This window comes from Carcharodon carcharias, chromosome 39, assembly GCF_017639515.1.
Source record: "Carcharodon carcharias isolate sCarCar2 chromosome 39, sCarCar2.pri, whole genome shotgun sequence".
In the NCBI taxonomy this organism is placed as follows: domain Eukaryota; kingdom Metazoa; phylum Chordata; class Chondrichthyes; order Lamniformes; family Lamnidae; genus Carcharodon; species Carcharodon carcharias.
In genome coordinates, this window is record NC_054505.1 from 2,505,353 (window position 1) to 2,522,180 (window position 16,828).

Below are 16,828 nucleotides of genomic sequence, written 5' to 3' on the forward strand. Positions count from 1 at the left end.
CGGGTGTTCAATTGGATTATTTAACACAAAAACACGTATATAGATTTCAAAATGCGAACCCTGCGCAGTTGTTTACTGTGTCGCCCATTAGTCCGCCGAAGAAAGATGTTTATTAACTAAAATTCATTGAGTTTTCATGCAGCGGAATGAATGATCCAGGGAGTGCCCCGTCTCTGAAACAGTTCCCCAATTGGCCTAATTCCAATTCCCCATTCGGGCCATCTCCCTTGTGCTCACACTATGGGGGCAAAAGAAAAACCCTTTCCCCTTCATCCCACTGCCCTTGCCCCTTCCCCCTTCCCCCAATCCCCTCCTGTGATCTCTCCTTAGGGAAACTCCCTTGACTCCCATCCCACTCTCCTATTAACCATTCACCCCATCTCTTCTGCGCCCCGTCACTAAGAGTGGTTCCCTCCACCCCGACCCCCTCACTTGCCGTTTGCAAGTTCTGTGTTGTTCCTTCCTTCAAGGGGTTTCTACTCCCCTCTCCTGAGCGCTGACTGATTCATCTTCCACCACTAAAAATAACGTTATTGTCTTCATAGCACACTGCCTGTTAAAAATAAGACCCGAACATTACCCTGGATCATCACTTTAAATCATTGTCCCTTCACTCCTAACACACAAAAGCAGGATTACTGGAAAAGTGGGACGTTCAGATAAAACAGCCCTGACTGCTTTCAACTTTTGGAAGGAATCTATTTCTGTCTCTCCAACACCTTCTCTCAATGTTTTTTTTAGCATTTATGTCAAATCATCATTTTATATTTTCTTCTCAAAAGCAAACAGCCCCAACTCTTCCACCATTTTCTCCCATTTTTGTGTTTCCTCATAGCAGACAGCATCCTATTCTGCCTGAGTTGTACTCCAACTATGTGTTAATGTCTATTTATCCTCCATATTGTAGAGTTTAATCAACTGCTCAGTCCTCCATCTGCCCAGACTCCTCCCATTTCCCGTTATTTTTACAGTTGTGGAGCCAGCTGCAGTTGTCTTGCTCCTAACTGCTTAGACAATGACACAGGCATGGCAAGACTGAAACTGGTTTCCCTGCCTAAGTAGTCACTGTTGTCATTCGTCCTCTGTACAAGCTGTGGTCCTATTCCCATGGGCCGGTATTGCTCTCATGTCCCATCATAAGCTCTCCCCGTTCAAACATCTGCCTGGATGGTCCCTGCCTGCTCACAGGAGCTCTCCTCCAGCCCCTTACACATGGTGCTCAACCTCACAACACATTGTATAATTACAGTGTCCCTCTCCTGTCGATGTGGGGGTCTTGTGGGGCGGTGGCTAGCGTTCCTTATTCTGAGATAGGTGGTTGTATTCAGTTCCCTACCCAGAACATGATGTACAGGAAGGTGTGTTGCTAATGAGGAGAACCTGTATATCAAACCCAACAGCCGCAGGCGCTAAAAGCAGGAAAGATTCCTGATAATCCATGTGATGGAAGGAGAACTGGACACACCAACATCACTATCCAAAGCTACACATTAACAATTGCAAGTTAACATTGTGCACTGCCGCAGCAGCTCAGACTCCCTAAATGAGCTGCAACACCTCAGTCTCTCTGAAATCTCACACTGAATCCCGTTCCTATATCTCTTTGTTCTAGGTCCCTCATGATTGGATGCTACCTTTCTTTGCTTTACTGTCTTTCCTAACTTGAGGAGCATAGAGATAGGAAGAGGCCATTCAGCCCATTAAACATGCTCTTTATAGCTGTGCTGAAATTTATTAATTTGTGATCCCTGAAATCTTGTCTAACAAAAATCTATTAATCTGGTTTGATATGTTCAAATCAGAGCCCCACACACACGCTCACACACAGTCACACACACACACAAACACACACACACAGTCAAACACACACACTCACACACATTCACACACACAACCACATACACAAAGTCACACTCACATAGACACGCACACACAAACTCTCCCTCTCACACACATACACACACAAAATCACACGCTCACACAATCACACACACAGTCTCGCACACACACACACACTCACACAGACACACACACACAAACTTTCTCAAACACACACAGTCACACACACACACCAAATCACACACATGGTCACACAGAGACACACACACACCAAATCACACACATGGTCACACAGAGACACACACACTCACACACACATACACATTTCCTCTCACACACAATCACACACACAGTCACACACACACACACTCCCTCACACATACACCAACACCCACACACACTCACACACATGCTCACATACAGTCACACGCATGCATATCCTCACACTCACGCTCACACACAGTCACACACGCAGTCACACAAACACCCACACACACTCACACACACACACTCACACAATCACACACACACAGTTTCACACTCACATACACACAGTTACACACACACACACACACACACAAACTCTCACGCACACACACACACACACAGTCAAGCACCCACACACAATCACACTCACACATACTCACACACACACACACTCACACACACGGTCACACTATGTCACACACAGACTCACTCATACACACACACACACTTCCTCACACACAATCACACACAAAGACACACACAAGCTCTCTCAGACACAGACTGTCACACACACACTTACACACACTCACACTGACACACACACTGACACACACACACACACAGTCACACACACACACACACTCTCACATACACAAACACCCACACACACTCACACACATGCTCACATACAGTCACACGCATGCATATCCTCACACTCAAGCTCACACACAGTCACACACACAGTCACACAAACACCCACACACACTCACACACACACACTCACACACAGTCACACACACACACGCATGCACACAGTCTCTCATACACAGAGCCACACACACAGCCACACAGGGTCACACAGTCACACACATGCACTGTCACCTGCACAGTCACACGTACAGTCTCACACACTCTCTCACACACAGTCTCACATAGACTCACATACACACACAGTCTCACACACACACACACACACATACACACACACAGTCACACAGTCACGTACTCAGTCAGAAGCATAGTCACGCACAGAGCCACTTAGCCAGACACACATTGTTTCACACACACAGACTCGCACAGACTTATGGACTCACAGACACAAACACACACACACACACATACAAAGCCTCTCTCATACACTGACAAACACAATCACACAGACCCTCTCACACATGCAATTATTCACAAATGAACATATTCACGCCCAGTAACACACCCTCTCACAAACAAGCACAAAAACACTCACTCACAAATCACCAACACACAGACACAGACAAACACATGCACACACACATACACATTGGCACAACCTCAAAAGCTATCTATTGGGAGTTCCAAGTTTCCAATCCCCTTCATGTGCTTCCTTACATATCCCATGAATGGCTTGGCTCGAATTTAAATGTCATTCCCTCTTGTCCTGGATTCTCCCTTCCTCCAAGGGAATTACACTATAACTATTCATCATATAAATTTATTGTTAACACTTTTTTTGAAATCAGCTCTGAGTCCCTCTTTGTTTTATTTTTCAAGATGAATCAGGCCCTTTGTTTTAAAGTCCACCATTGATCGCTATATCCCATCATGTCAGGCAGCATCCCAGTGAATCTGCTGTGGCTCTGGAACATGTTGCCTACGAAGCTGATCCCAAGGGTGCACACATCACTCAGCTGTGACCTTACTCAGATTCTCCATTGCATCTCCAATTTCAAAATCAACACAGCTTGTTATACCGCCTGTTATTGAACGGGTTTTATTCATGGCCCCATGGACCTGGAGATCGGTTTTAATGTGTTATGAACTTGGATCCATATCCTTTGGAACTTGGAACTAATGTCTCCCTGTTCACACAAATCTTTCGACTCTATCCACCAGCCCCCACACCTCCTCCTGCCATCTCCCCACCATCCCCCCACTACCACCACCCCCCCAGCCCCCCCCCCCCACCCCCAATCCTTCAAAGCATGATTATCATAAGACCATAAGACATAGGAGCAGAAATTAGGCCATTCGGCCCATCGAGTCTGCTCCGCCATTCACTCATGGCTGATAAGTTTCTCAACCCCATTCTCCCACCTTCTCCCCATAACCTTTGACCCCTTTACCAATCAAGAGCCTATCTATCTCGGTCTTAAATACACTCAATGACCTGGCCTCCACAGCCTTCTGTGGCAATGAATTCCATAGATTCACCAGTCTCTGGCTAAAGAAGTTTCTCCTCATCTCTATTCTAAAAGGTCTTCCCTTTACTCTGAGGCTGTGGCCTCGGGTCCTAGTCTCTCCTACTAATGGAAACATCTTCCCCACCTCCACTCTATCCAGGCCTTTCAGTATTCTGTAAGTTTTATTTATGAACGAAAGTGCAGAAACTCATGCAGAATTCCACCTACTGCCTTCAATAACCTTATCAAGTTCCATTTTCAACTCCCACTAACCCTTCAAATTATTCAGGGCACCTCCTAGTGCTAGCAGGAGTCCGCGGCGGCTCAGCTTCTGGCACCTCTGACACAGCAGCACTCCCTCAGTACTGCCCTGGAAGCATCAACCAGGCTTACGTGCTCAAATCCCGAAGGCCATTTGATCAACTGAACTTTGAACTCAGGCCACAGATCGAAGCCTCCCACGCTTGGGGGTTGTAAGGATTTGCCTCATGAGGAAGAGTTGAGTAGGTTGGGCCTACACCCATGGGGAGTTTGGAAGAATGAGTGGTGATCAAATGGGAATATGTGAGAGACCGATTAAGGCGTGACATGGTGGATGCTGAGAGGGTGTCTCCCCTCGTGTGGGAGCGTGGAACTAAGGAGGGCAGTTTCAGGAAAAGAGGGGTCTCCCATTTAAGATGGCGATGAGGAGGAATTTCTTCTCTCAGAGGGTTGTCACAGTGTGGAATTCTTTCCCCCAGAGAGCAGTGGAGGTTGGGTCAGTGAATATATTTAAGGCGGAGTTGGGAAGATATTTTGCTTGGCAAGGGAGTCGAGAGTTCCGAGGAACGGGCAGGGAAGCGGGGTTAAGGCCACATTCAGATCAGCAGACTAGATGGGCAGAATGGCCTCCTCCTGCTCCTAGTCATTAGGTCATCGCCCTGAATAAATTCTTCCCAAAGTCCTGTTGCATGGCGCGTTCTCCCACATTCGTCTCCTCAGCCCCTCGCCCCCTGCATCCTCTCCCTGAAGGAATTTCCCCTTAATCCCATTCCCATCACCTTTCCCAATCTGGCCTAATGCCCCTGGGCCCTATCTGTGAAAGGGCTCTCCCTTCACTCATAACCTCCTTCTCTTTCTCCATTCAGCTTGTCCCTCCTCTACCCTTTCTGTGGAAGGTCTCCCCCCACAACCCCCACCCCTCCCCTCCCCCTCCAAACCCTCGCTCCCTCCCCCACCCCCAACCCCCACTCCACCCCGCGCCCCCCACCTCCACTCACCAGCTCACTCACTGGCCATTTCCACACACTCAGTTATTCGCTCCTTGCATTAGATGGTTATCGGTTTCCTCTTTTTGAAGACCCTTGACGTGCTGATAATCATCTGTCTAATGCTTAAAATCCCCTCACCCACAGCACCCCACCCAAACCTACTCCATTGCCTGATCTTTGTCTTAAATTACTAGCATGGGACTGTTAAGTAATGTCTTTAGGGTGAGTCTAAGTATGTAGAGGGGAGAGAAAAAAAACATGAACCACAACTCGTTGTGCGGAAAGGGTTGATTCTGTTGTAATTTATGTGTAACTCGTTACTCAGTGAATCAGCAATTCACTTGGGTGACAACAGGAACACAGGCAGTTGGAGGCTTATGAATTCATGTGGGCCTTCACCCTTCAGTCAGGCAGAGGAGCAGTCAGGCAAAGGAGCAATCTCAAGTGGTTGTGCTCATCCCAAATTCCTTCACCCAGCCCCCAGGAGCTTTACAGTCACTTATCTGGTCGGTGTACTGAGGGGGATTGAAAGTCTGATGATGACCATGAAACCATCAACCTATCTGGTTCACTAATACCCTTTAGGGAAAACATTCGGCCGCCCTTGCCTGCTCTGGCCTACAGGTGACTCCAGCCCCACAGCAATGTGGCTGACTCTTAAGTGCCCTCTAAACAAGGGCAGTTAGGGATGGGCAATAAATGCTGAGCCAGCCAGCGACGCCCACATCTCATGAACGAGAAAGGAGCATTTTTTTTATAAACACATTGCCCAGCCTACAGTCAATAATTCAACTAGTGTAATCCACAAGCTTGTTACACTCAAGTGTAAATTTTAGCATGTCACCTGCCTTCAAAAAAAACGGAAAAGTAGACTTCCTTGTGTCCCTCCTTGTTTCAGGGCCTCAGTCACTTCATCTAATCATACATTTGTGGAAGTTTACAGCTTTGATTGGCCCAGTCAACATTATCCCACTGTCCAGCTGCTGCCCCTATCCTTGCAGCCAATGACACTAGAAGCTCATATACAAGTATTTCTTTCTAATGTTGTGAGGCTTTCTGCCTCTACCGCTTTGGAGTCTGAGAGTTTCAGATTCCCACTCCATTTAAAAAAAAATCCCCTTGAATTTCCTCTTAGCCTTCTACCCATTACCCTATATCTATGCCCCTGCCCCCGTGTTCCCTCATCCAAGGGGAGTGTAGGGGTTTCCTATCCAGACCCTCTATTTGGGCTCCTCATCGTTTTATACAATGCAAATTAGTTTTCCATTCAGCCTCCTCTGTCCCAAAGACTAGAACCAGAGCCTATGGAATATTCTGTCATAAGTAATAACCTTCAGTCCAGACAACATCCTGTTAAATTTCCTCCATACTGTCCCCAACACAATTAAAACTCCCCTTTAGTGCTGGTGACCAGAACTGTGCGCAGTATTCCGGTTGTCTCCGAGCGAGTGTTTCATCCATTTCCAACATAGCCTCCCTGCTCTTATATCCTACATCTCACCTAATCAAGACAAGTATCTGGTGGAATGAACATGAATCGAAAGAATCTGTTTCTTTTACCGAGTCACCACCGTCACTCAATGGTTTGTAACACCTCGCACAAATGGCCATTCAATATAAAATGCTTTTATTTTGTCGAACTCTACATTCATACTGCTGTTTCCTCATCGCAGGCCAAGACCTACTCTCTCTCACTCTCTGCTCCAACAACATTATTCCAATAAAACTGCACATAACACTCCACTGGAGCTATTATTAATGATTTATATGGGTTCACCATCCCATCTCGAGAGTTCATCTCTTAAGACTTCCTCTCCCACATTATCCTCGAATCTAGGAATTCTATTGCCAAGCTGTGTTTTCCATAGTGTGCATACCAAAACTGCCCATAGTTCACCATTTCAGCTATTCCTCATGATGCATATGGATTCACCATCACATCTCAAGAGTTCATCTCTTTTCATCCTGTCCTGCGATCAGTTCTCTATTAGTCTTGACTTTCAACACTTGAGGTGTTGATTTGCAATATCTTGTGAAACTGAACACCCAGCATGTCCCTGCACCCCAACATCTGTCAGCTCTCGCCCCATCCTTTACCTAAACAGGTTTCATGCTGTAAAGCTATCGGCTACCAGCTCCTCCCCCTGGAAGAGAGAAGGTTGAGGATTGAGCTGATTGAAGTCTTTAAGGTTGTTTAAATGTGAAAAAGGGGGAGATGTAGAAAATATGAGGGCCATGACTATGAGACAATCACTAATATTCCCAATAAGGGAAGTTGGGAAAACCTCTTTATCCAGAGAGAGGGGGGAATGTGGAATTTGTTAACACACAGAGTGGTCGACTTGAACAGCATGGGTGCACTTCAGGGGAAGCTGGACGAACTCAAGAGGGAGAGAAGGTGCAGATGGATTTCGATGGGAGATATTGGGAGAGGGTTCAAACGTTATATATGAAAGTAAAAATATATGCAAGGCCAGGTTTAAGGGTTAACACGTATTAATTAAAAACTCTAAAACCTCACATTTCCAGACTTTTGCATCCTTACTTACAATTAATTAGTAATTACTAATTAATGATTCTCATTAATAACCCCTTGCAGCTTCCTATAACATTCAGACTTATTGGCCATCCCCCTTCCTCCTTCAACTAATTTCAGGTATGGTCATCACTGCCTCTAACCCTATATATAAACCATTGATATTCACAGTAAGCAGAAGTGGCCCCAAAACTGATATGCAATGAGTACAACTGTCTATTTCTGGTAACGCTGAGTATCTGCTCCTAACTTCTAATTCAGCTTCCTCATTTCTAGCCATTTCTAACTGAATTTGCTATCCTGTCCCTAACTCCACACTCCCTGTCCTCCTCCACCAACTCCCTCTGTGTTTCTCTTCACTGACTTTGTGCACAATGTGGGTAAATTGATAGAAGGTGATGGTAAAAGTGGGATCAATTGGCACCATTCCCCCACTCAGGAAAGGTTTGATGCTTAGTCCATTTGCCCTGCCCATCCCACAATGGTTCTGGGGCCTCTCTCTCCCTCTCTCCCTCTCTCTCTCTCTCTCTCTCCCTCTCTCTCTCGTTTAAGGAGATCTGCCCTTAGTCCTATTTGCCTGCCTTTCCCAGTTCAACAAGCCACGCCTGCTCCAGTTCTCTGAAATGTCTTTATTTTGGTCTCCTTCTCCTTCCCTCTGTCTCTCTCTCTCTCTTTCCCTCTCTCTCTTTCCCTCGCTCTCTCTCTGTTTCTGCCTCTGTGTGTGTTTGTGTGTGTTTCTGTCTCTCTCTCTCTCTCTCTTTCTCACCCCCTCTCTCCTTCTCCCTCTTCCTCTGGGTCTCTCTGTCTCTCTCTCTCCCTCTCCTCTCACTCTCTCTCTCTGTTTCTGCCTGTGTGTGTGTGTGTATGTATGTGTGTGTGTGTTTCACTCTCTCTTTTTCCCTCCTTCTTCCTCCCTCTCCGACCCCTCTATCTCTCTGTTTCTGTGTGCGTGTGTGTGTTTCTGTCTTTCTCTCTTCCTCTCTCCATTTCTCTCTCTCTCTACTTTTTCTGGGTCTCTCCCTGCCTCTCTCTCCCTCTCACTTTCTCTTTCGCTGTTTCTGCTTCCTCCTCTCTCTCTCAGTCTCTCTGCCTCTAACTTTCTCTTTCCCTTTCTCTCTCTGGCCCTCTGTCTCCTTCTATCTCTGTCTCTCTCAATGTATTTCTGTCTGTCTCTCTCTCTCTTTCTCTGTCTCATTCTCTGTCTCTCTTGTTCTCTCCCTCTCTGGTGTATTTCTGTCTGTCTGCCTCTCTCTCTCTCTGCCTTTCTCTCTCTCTCTCTCTCTCTGTCTTCCTCTCTCTCTCTCTCCCCCCCTCTCTCTCTCTGCCTTTCTCTCTCTCTCTCTCTCTCTTTTTCTCTTTCCCTGCCTTTCTCTGTCTCTCTCTCTCTCTCTCTCTGTCTTTCTCTCTCTCTTTCTCTCTCTCCCTCTCTGCCTTCCTCTATCTGCCTGTCTCTCTGCCTGTCTTTCTCCCTCAGCCTCTCAGTCTGCGTTTCTCTTGCTCTCCCTGTTTCTCTTTGTTTCTTTCGATCTCTCTCTCCCCCCCCCCCACCTCTCTCTCTGCCTGTCTCTCTGTCTGTCTTTCTCCCTCAATCTCTCTGTCTGCCTCTCGCTTGGTCTCCCCATTTCTCTGTGTGTCTCTCCATCTCTCTCTCTCTCTCTCTCTCTCTCTCCTACTTCCTCTTTCCAAATTGACTTTTGTTTTTCTCTCTTTGGAACGTTTAGAGCACTTCCTCTATTTTAACAGCTTTCTCACAGATGTTGCCTCTGTCACTGTCTCTGACAGGACATTCCAAACCCTAACCACCATTTGATATATTTTAGATCTCCTACCTCTCCACTGCTTCCTTAATGACTTTAACTTTCTACACTTAGTAACAGAAATGTAGATCACACAATGACATAGGGATTCTCTGGCCTAACTAGTCATTTTGGTAACAAAAACAGAATTACCTGGAAACACTCAGCAGGTCTGGCAGCATCGGCAGAGAAGAAAAGAGTTGACATTTCGAGTCCTCATGACCCCCTTTTTAATGGATTTTTCTTTATTTACTCATTTTTTTTACTTGTTACATTCATTTAATCCTGTCATTTATTTGTTCATTTTTTTAATCCTTTTTCACTGACATCCCACCCCCCCACCCACAGGGCCATCTGTCACATGTTTGTGCTTTCACACAGCACTGACCCTTGTTCTGCTATTAACACATGCGGCTATCTTAACATCATGCCACCATTAACACCTTCTTTAGTCTTTAACATTATCATTAACACTCCATTATTCTTGTGTCCATGACAACTTTGCCAATCTCCCCTGAGCTCTCACCTCTCCCTGACCTTCTATCTTGCTCCACCTGCTCTGCCCCCTCTTAAACAGTATAAAATCTGTCACATTCCTGCTTGTATTTTGCTCTGAAGAAGAGTCAAGTTAACTCTATATCTCACTCCACAGATGCTGCCAGCTCTACTGAGTTTTACCAACAGTTTTTTTGTGTTTATTTCAGCCTCAAATCCCATCAGAGAAGAGTCAGTGTTTTGAAAGAGTTGTCTAAATCATCCTACTTTCATAAAGCCCTGCAATTGTTCCCTTTAATTGCTCATCTAATTTCCTTTTGGAAGATAACATTGAACCTGTTCCCTATGCCTGTTATTACAGTGGGTTCTAAATCAGATAATTCTTTAAATAAATGTTTCCACTTGTCATTTCTGTTTGATTTTGTGAATTACTTTAAACTTGCTTCTCTGGTGCAATAGCAACTTTTTTTGCAGCGGGGTCAGTCTGCAATATTCTAACCAAATTCTTCACCTTTTTTTCCCTTACAATGTGTTCCATTCCAGCCTCTTCAGCTGATGTTGACTGCACTAAACACAGTGAGTAGCACCAATTCAATACAACTCCTCTGACAATGTACAAACTCACTCAGAAATGAGAGAAATGACCAATATTGATGAAGTGCAAAAAGAAGACTACAGGGAATATAGCATTTTAACTTGATTATGTTGAGTAACTAGTCAGTGGGGACACAGTGGATTAGAGCAGTGAGCATTGAGGGCACCTGAGGATGTAATGCAGGGTATATATACCGGGATGATACCCGGATCTTATGCATTAAGTTAAGAGGAAATATAAACTACGGTTACATATCCCTGATATTAGAAGATCAAAAGTTTATCTGATCGATTTTTTTCAAGACATTTGTTGATCAGGAAGTGAACTGGACCAGCCATATAAATACTGTGGCTACAAGAGCAGGTCAGAGGCTGGGAATCCTGCAGCGAGTAACTCACCTCCTGACTCCCCAAAGCATGTCCACCATCTACAAGGCACAAGTCAGGAGTGTGATGGAATACTCCCCACTTGCCTGGGTAAGTGCAGCTCCCACAACACTCAAGAAGCTCGACACCATCCAGGACAAAGCAGCCCCACTTGATCAGCACCCCATCCACAAACATTCACTCCCTCCACCACAGACGCATAGTAGCAGCAGTATGTGTACCATCTACAAGATGCACTGCAGGAATTCACCAAGGCTCCTTCGACAGCACCTTCCAAACCCATGACCACTACCATCTAGAAGGACAAGGGCAGCAGATATTTGGGAACACCACCATCTGGAAATTCCCCTCCAAGTTGCTCACCATCCTGACTTGAAAATATATAGGCCGTTCCTTCACTGTCACTGGGTCAAAATCCTGGAACTCCCTCCCTAACAGCACTGTGGGTGTACCTACACCATAGGGACAAAAATCCTGTAACTCCCTCCTTAACAGCGCTGTGAGTGTACCTACACCACAGGGACAAAAATCCTGGAACTCCCTCTCTAACAGCACTGTGGGTGTACCTACACCATAGGGACAAAAATCCTGGAACTCCCTCCCTAACAGCACTGTGGGTGTACCTACACCACAGGGACAAAAATCCTGGAACTCCCTCTCTAACAGTACTGTGGGTGTACCTACACCATAGGGACAAAAATCCTGGAACTCCCTCCCTAACAGCGCTGTGAGTGTACCTACACCACAGGGACAAAAATCCTGGAACTCCCTCTCTAACAGCACTGTGGGTGTACCTACACCATAGGGACAAAAATCCTGGAACTCCCTCCCTAACAGCACTGTGGGTGCACCATCACCACACAGACTGCAGTGATTCAAGAGGACAGCTCACCAACACCTTCTGAAGGGAAAATTAGGGATGGGCAACAAATGCTGGGCCCAGCCAGTGATGCCCACATCCTGTGAATGAATTAAAAATATCAGGGGAACATATCAGTAGATAGTGGGAAAACTGTTTCCCTCAGTTGGGGAGGCTAGGAGAAGGGGGCACATTATACAAGAGTTTAGGTCAAGATATTTCATAAGCATTATGATGAAAAACTTCTAAACACAAAATGATGCTGAAGTTGGGAAACCTCTCCCACAAATCAACATTGATGTTGAATTATTTGTTAATTATGAATCTGAGGTTGGTATAACTATTGAAATCTGTTGAGCTATGGGACAACGGTGAAATATAGATTGGGCCACAGATCAACTATGATCTCACTGAATGGCAGAACAGGCTTGAGTCATAGAATGGTTTTAGCACAGAAGGAGGCCATGCATCCCTGTCTATCCATGTCGCCTCTTTGAAGGAAAAACCTAGCAAGTTGCCCTCCTTCATGCTTTTCCATAGCCCGGAATTTTTCTCACTTAAGTTCTGCTTATCCAATTGCTTCTGTAAGTATGACTATAGAGCATCCCTCCACCAAACTCTCAGGTGGTGCATTCTTGATCCCAACCAGTCTCTTCCTGGAACAAAAACCTTTCACCTTATGGTGTCATTGCTCCTTGGCTTCTTTGGCCAATTACATTAAACCCGTGCCCTCTGGTTCTCGATTATTCCACCAATGAGAGTTCTTCCTCTCATTCTATACCTTCTACACCCCAAATTATTTCGAATACACCTATCAGATCTCCTCTCAACCTCCTAGTCCCTCACGAGATCAACCCCTGCTTCTCCAATCTGTCTACATAACTGTAGTCTATCATCCCTGGAAATATTCTCGTCAATCTTTTCTCAACCCTCTGTGAAGACTTCCTAAATTGTGGGGCCCAGAATTGGTCAGAATACCCCAGTTAGGGTGCTACCAAAGTTTTGATACATATTGATCCTAAACAATTTGTCTCTTGGGGGTAAACAGCTTTTTTAAGTGTTTCTGCATTGCTATGTTCTGTGATGGTACAGCAGGTTATAGACTTCCTATTTTGCAGTTTTTGATGCACTAATATAAAGTCTTAATGATCAACCATAAGCATTTATGGACAAAATTATACATTTTCTGAGCAGTAAAGACTTAAAAAAGGGAGAATTATGAGCAAATTGAATTGCACTTATAGGGAGATGGGGCAAGTAGATGTTTTGAGAGTCCTCCCTCTCTGCTTCATTATTCCAATGAAATCACAGCTTTTTTGTGTGTGTAAATGTTAGACTTTCTTAGAATGTGGGCAAGACTGCATTTATTGCCCATCCCTCATTGCCCCTGATAAGGTGTTGCTGAGCCACATGTTTGCATACGGATGAATGGCCTGTTCAGACATTTCAGTTCAGAGTCAACCACATTGCTTGTGGGTCTGTTATGACTGATGCAGTTGGGAAAGCTGAGATATTTAAAAATCCCAGAGGGAAACTTTAAACAACTGTCATAACCTATAATTTTACATTTGAGATGCGAATCCAAACTCAGGAATCAGGCCACTAGTTCTCAAGATGTTACATTAAGTTAAATGAAACATTTTATTAATTTACATAGGTTAAAATATATATACACATGACTACAAATTACTACAATCATAACTTGTTACAAATTCCCAAACTAATCTCCATTAAGGCAACAGCAACATAGACTTAACCAAACACCAGGCAAAGCATTGTCACCTTATGAATTCAGAATGAGGTTATTTTCACTGTGGAGCCAGTTGGAGGATTACAGCTGCCTTTTGATCTCACATTGTCTCTGCTCTGCACACCTGAAAACTACTGAAGTTATACCTACCAGCCCCATTGAACGTTAATTCTCATTGTGTCAGCAATCTATCTGAACTTCACATTTTAACAATGAAATCCCTTTCGCAGTATTAATTTTATTAATAAGGTAAACCTATTGCCTGGTAGCTGCTAGAAATGTGTCAATTTTCACTCCACTTCCTGAATGCTGTATTCGAAAAACGTAAGTGCACCCTATCTCTCTTACATCCCAAAACTAGTACACATCAAAGCACCAAGACTAGCTGGCTTTAATCTAATTAAGACACACCCATAGACTAAACCTCCATTTTAAAAGAAAAATATTTTCCAACATATTATATACATTACTAGTTTCATGATAGGGTCTGAGGTCACATGTCGATCAGTCCGGGTAAGGATGGCAGCTTTCCTTACGTAAAGGGGTATTAGTGAACCAGATGCCACCGTTAGTTATATGGCCACCATTATTGAGATTCCTTTCTTTCAGACCATTTTTTTTAACTCTTAATGAAAAGAATGTAAATTCAATTCCTCAGCTGTTGGGATGGGACCTGAACTCGTGTCTCCATGTCATAAGCCTAGAACTCTGGGCCCAGTAGGCGCTCGAGGGAGGCGTTGTTAACTGTTGGTGCAGCAAGTTTCCTCCCTTTGGCTGCCATGACTATGCAGCAGGTTCCAATCCCTTAGAGAATGCTGGGATGCCCTATAATGTATCCAGTGTAAAAGCAAAATGCTGCCGAACACCTGAAGTACATCTGAATTGGAAATAAAAACAGAAAGTGTTGGAAAGATTTGGCAGGTTTGGCAGCATCTGTGGAGAGAGAAACATGGGTAACGTTTCAAGTCCGATATAACAATTCTTCAAAACCGAAGAGAAGTAGAATTGTGGTGGATGTTATGCTGTTGAAAGGAGGGAGGGGGGTTGAAGAACAAAACGGAATGTCTGGGATAGGAAAGAGTTAAGGAGAATTAAATAACAAAGCTGTCATGGAACAAAAGGTGGCAGGAGTGTGAAAAGGGACATTCTGTCAAAGCTTTTCATCCTGCACTCATCAGGACAATCACAAGAAGACCCATGTCAGAGGGAAACAACAACTTTATACTGCATGAGAAGAGAGTGGCAATTGGTTGGCAAGCACAGTATAAAGTTGGTGCTTCCCTTGACATTGGTAATCTCAGCAGCTCCGGCAACATCAGCTCTCTTAACTTCCACCCTAACACAAGTCATCCTTTCCTGCCCTGTCCGCCTTCCCCATTCATCCCCTCTGTTAAAAGCTGATAAAAGTAAATCAAAGTAAATGTAAAAGAAGCAAATTGAAGCCATGGCAAGGCAGCTTGTTCATGGGGAATGCGTGTCCTGTAATATGTGGGAAGTGGTAGATGCACCTGATGTCTTAGACGACCGCATGCGCAGGAAGTGTCACCAGCTGCAAAACCTTGAGCCCTGGCTTTCGGAGCTCAAGAGGCGGCTGGAGTCAGGCTCAGATAGAAGGTCATTGACCAGGAATGTGAACTCTGTTCCTCTCTCCACAGATGTTGCCAGATCTGCTGAGTGTTTCCAGCGCGTTCTGTTTCCCGCCCCCCCCCCCCCCCCCCACCCCCAGTATAAACACAATGCTACTGTTCCTGTATGTTTCACCTATTTTCAATAAAACAGGCCCTGTCAAGACTGACCATAGAAAGCATTTTAAATCTAGCCTTGGCGAATTAATGTATATTCCAAAAGATTGAGTTATATACAACGAAAACATGAATGCAAAATGTTCTATGATATAGATTATTATTTACATATTGCTGGCATAACTGTGAAGGGTGTCTAATACTGTCACACTCCAGCCTCTGCATCTGTAGCTGTGGAAGGGGAGTCTGCCTGGAAAGAGCTGGATGCCCACACGGTGTCCAGGCTGCAATGCTGCAGATTCAGAAAGAGGATGGGGCTAATTCCAACAGGCATTCCCGACAGAACTCAAGTGGAATCCGGGGCAAAGCTGGTTTCGCACAGCCGTTGCAAGTATGGTGCAATATCGGGCATGGGTTTTCCGACCAGCCAGCCCGGTTAAAATTAACGTCAGTGGGGAAGCTGTGTCATGGGACTGATCTAGCTGGCCTGGGGACGGGGGAAGTGGTGGCTGAAGCTTCTGGGGTCGAGTTGACTTGGAAGTTTACGGTCCTACCGCAGCGAGGGCGAGCAGTTCAAAAGTCCATTGCCTTCGGCGGGATCGTAAAATCCCGTCGGCGTAAAATTACGCCTCTAGTTTCACACCCCGCCCATTATTTCACCCATTATTGATGTCGGCGGGGAATGAAATAGTGCGGGTTTTAAATCTGACATCTGACCTCATTTGGTCTATTTGCCGCTTGCTGGTTGGGTGAACATTGTCAGGCGGGTGTTAATGTGGAGCCAGCAGAGGTGTTTTATTATGAAAGTTGAACAAGAATGCTAATATGAAACCTGCACTGTCTGATATATTATTGCTGTTTCAGATCCCTTACCCAAACCCATTCTGTCTCTGGATCCACCAACGAGCGTTATTCTACTGGGAGAAAATATTTCACTCGTCTGTCATTTCCCTCTCACCCGCTGCAATGTGGATTTTTACAGAAATCACAAAGAGCAATTAACCTATTTAAATGAAGTAGATTGCATCGCCAAAGTGATGCTTGAGGCAGATATAAAGTGGAAAGGTAATAACGCCTACACCTGTGAATATCAAAAATACTTCGAGAACAACAAGACCTGGGCATGTTCCCCACACAGTGATCCGGTGATGCTAATTGTAACAGGTAAGGGAGACACACTGGCATTCCCAATCACCAAATAATACTCAGAATCA

At 45.0% G+C, this 16,828-nt stretch overlaps 1 protein-coding gene across 1 annotated transcript in view; it reads left to right on the forward strand.

Moving 5' to 3' along the window:
• LOC121273099 (alpha-1B-glycoprotein-like) overlaps positions 1-16,828 on the forward strand; it is a 111,993-nt gene that overhangs the window by 7,566 nt on the left and 87,599 nt on the right. Inside the window, exons 3-4 of the mRNA XM_041180063.1 lie at positions 10,826-10,858; positions 16,479-16,778. Coding sequence (XP_041035997.1) covers positions 10,826-10,858; positions 16,479-16,778 — 333 coding nt within the window. The remainder of the gene's footprint in view (positions 1-10,825; positions 10,859-16,478; positions 16,779-16,828) is intronic.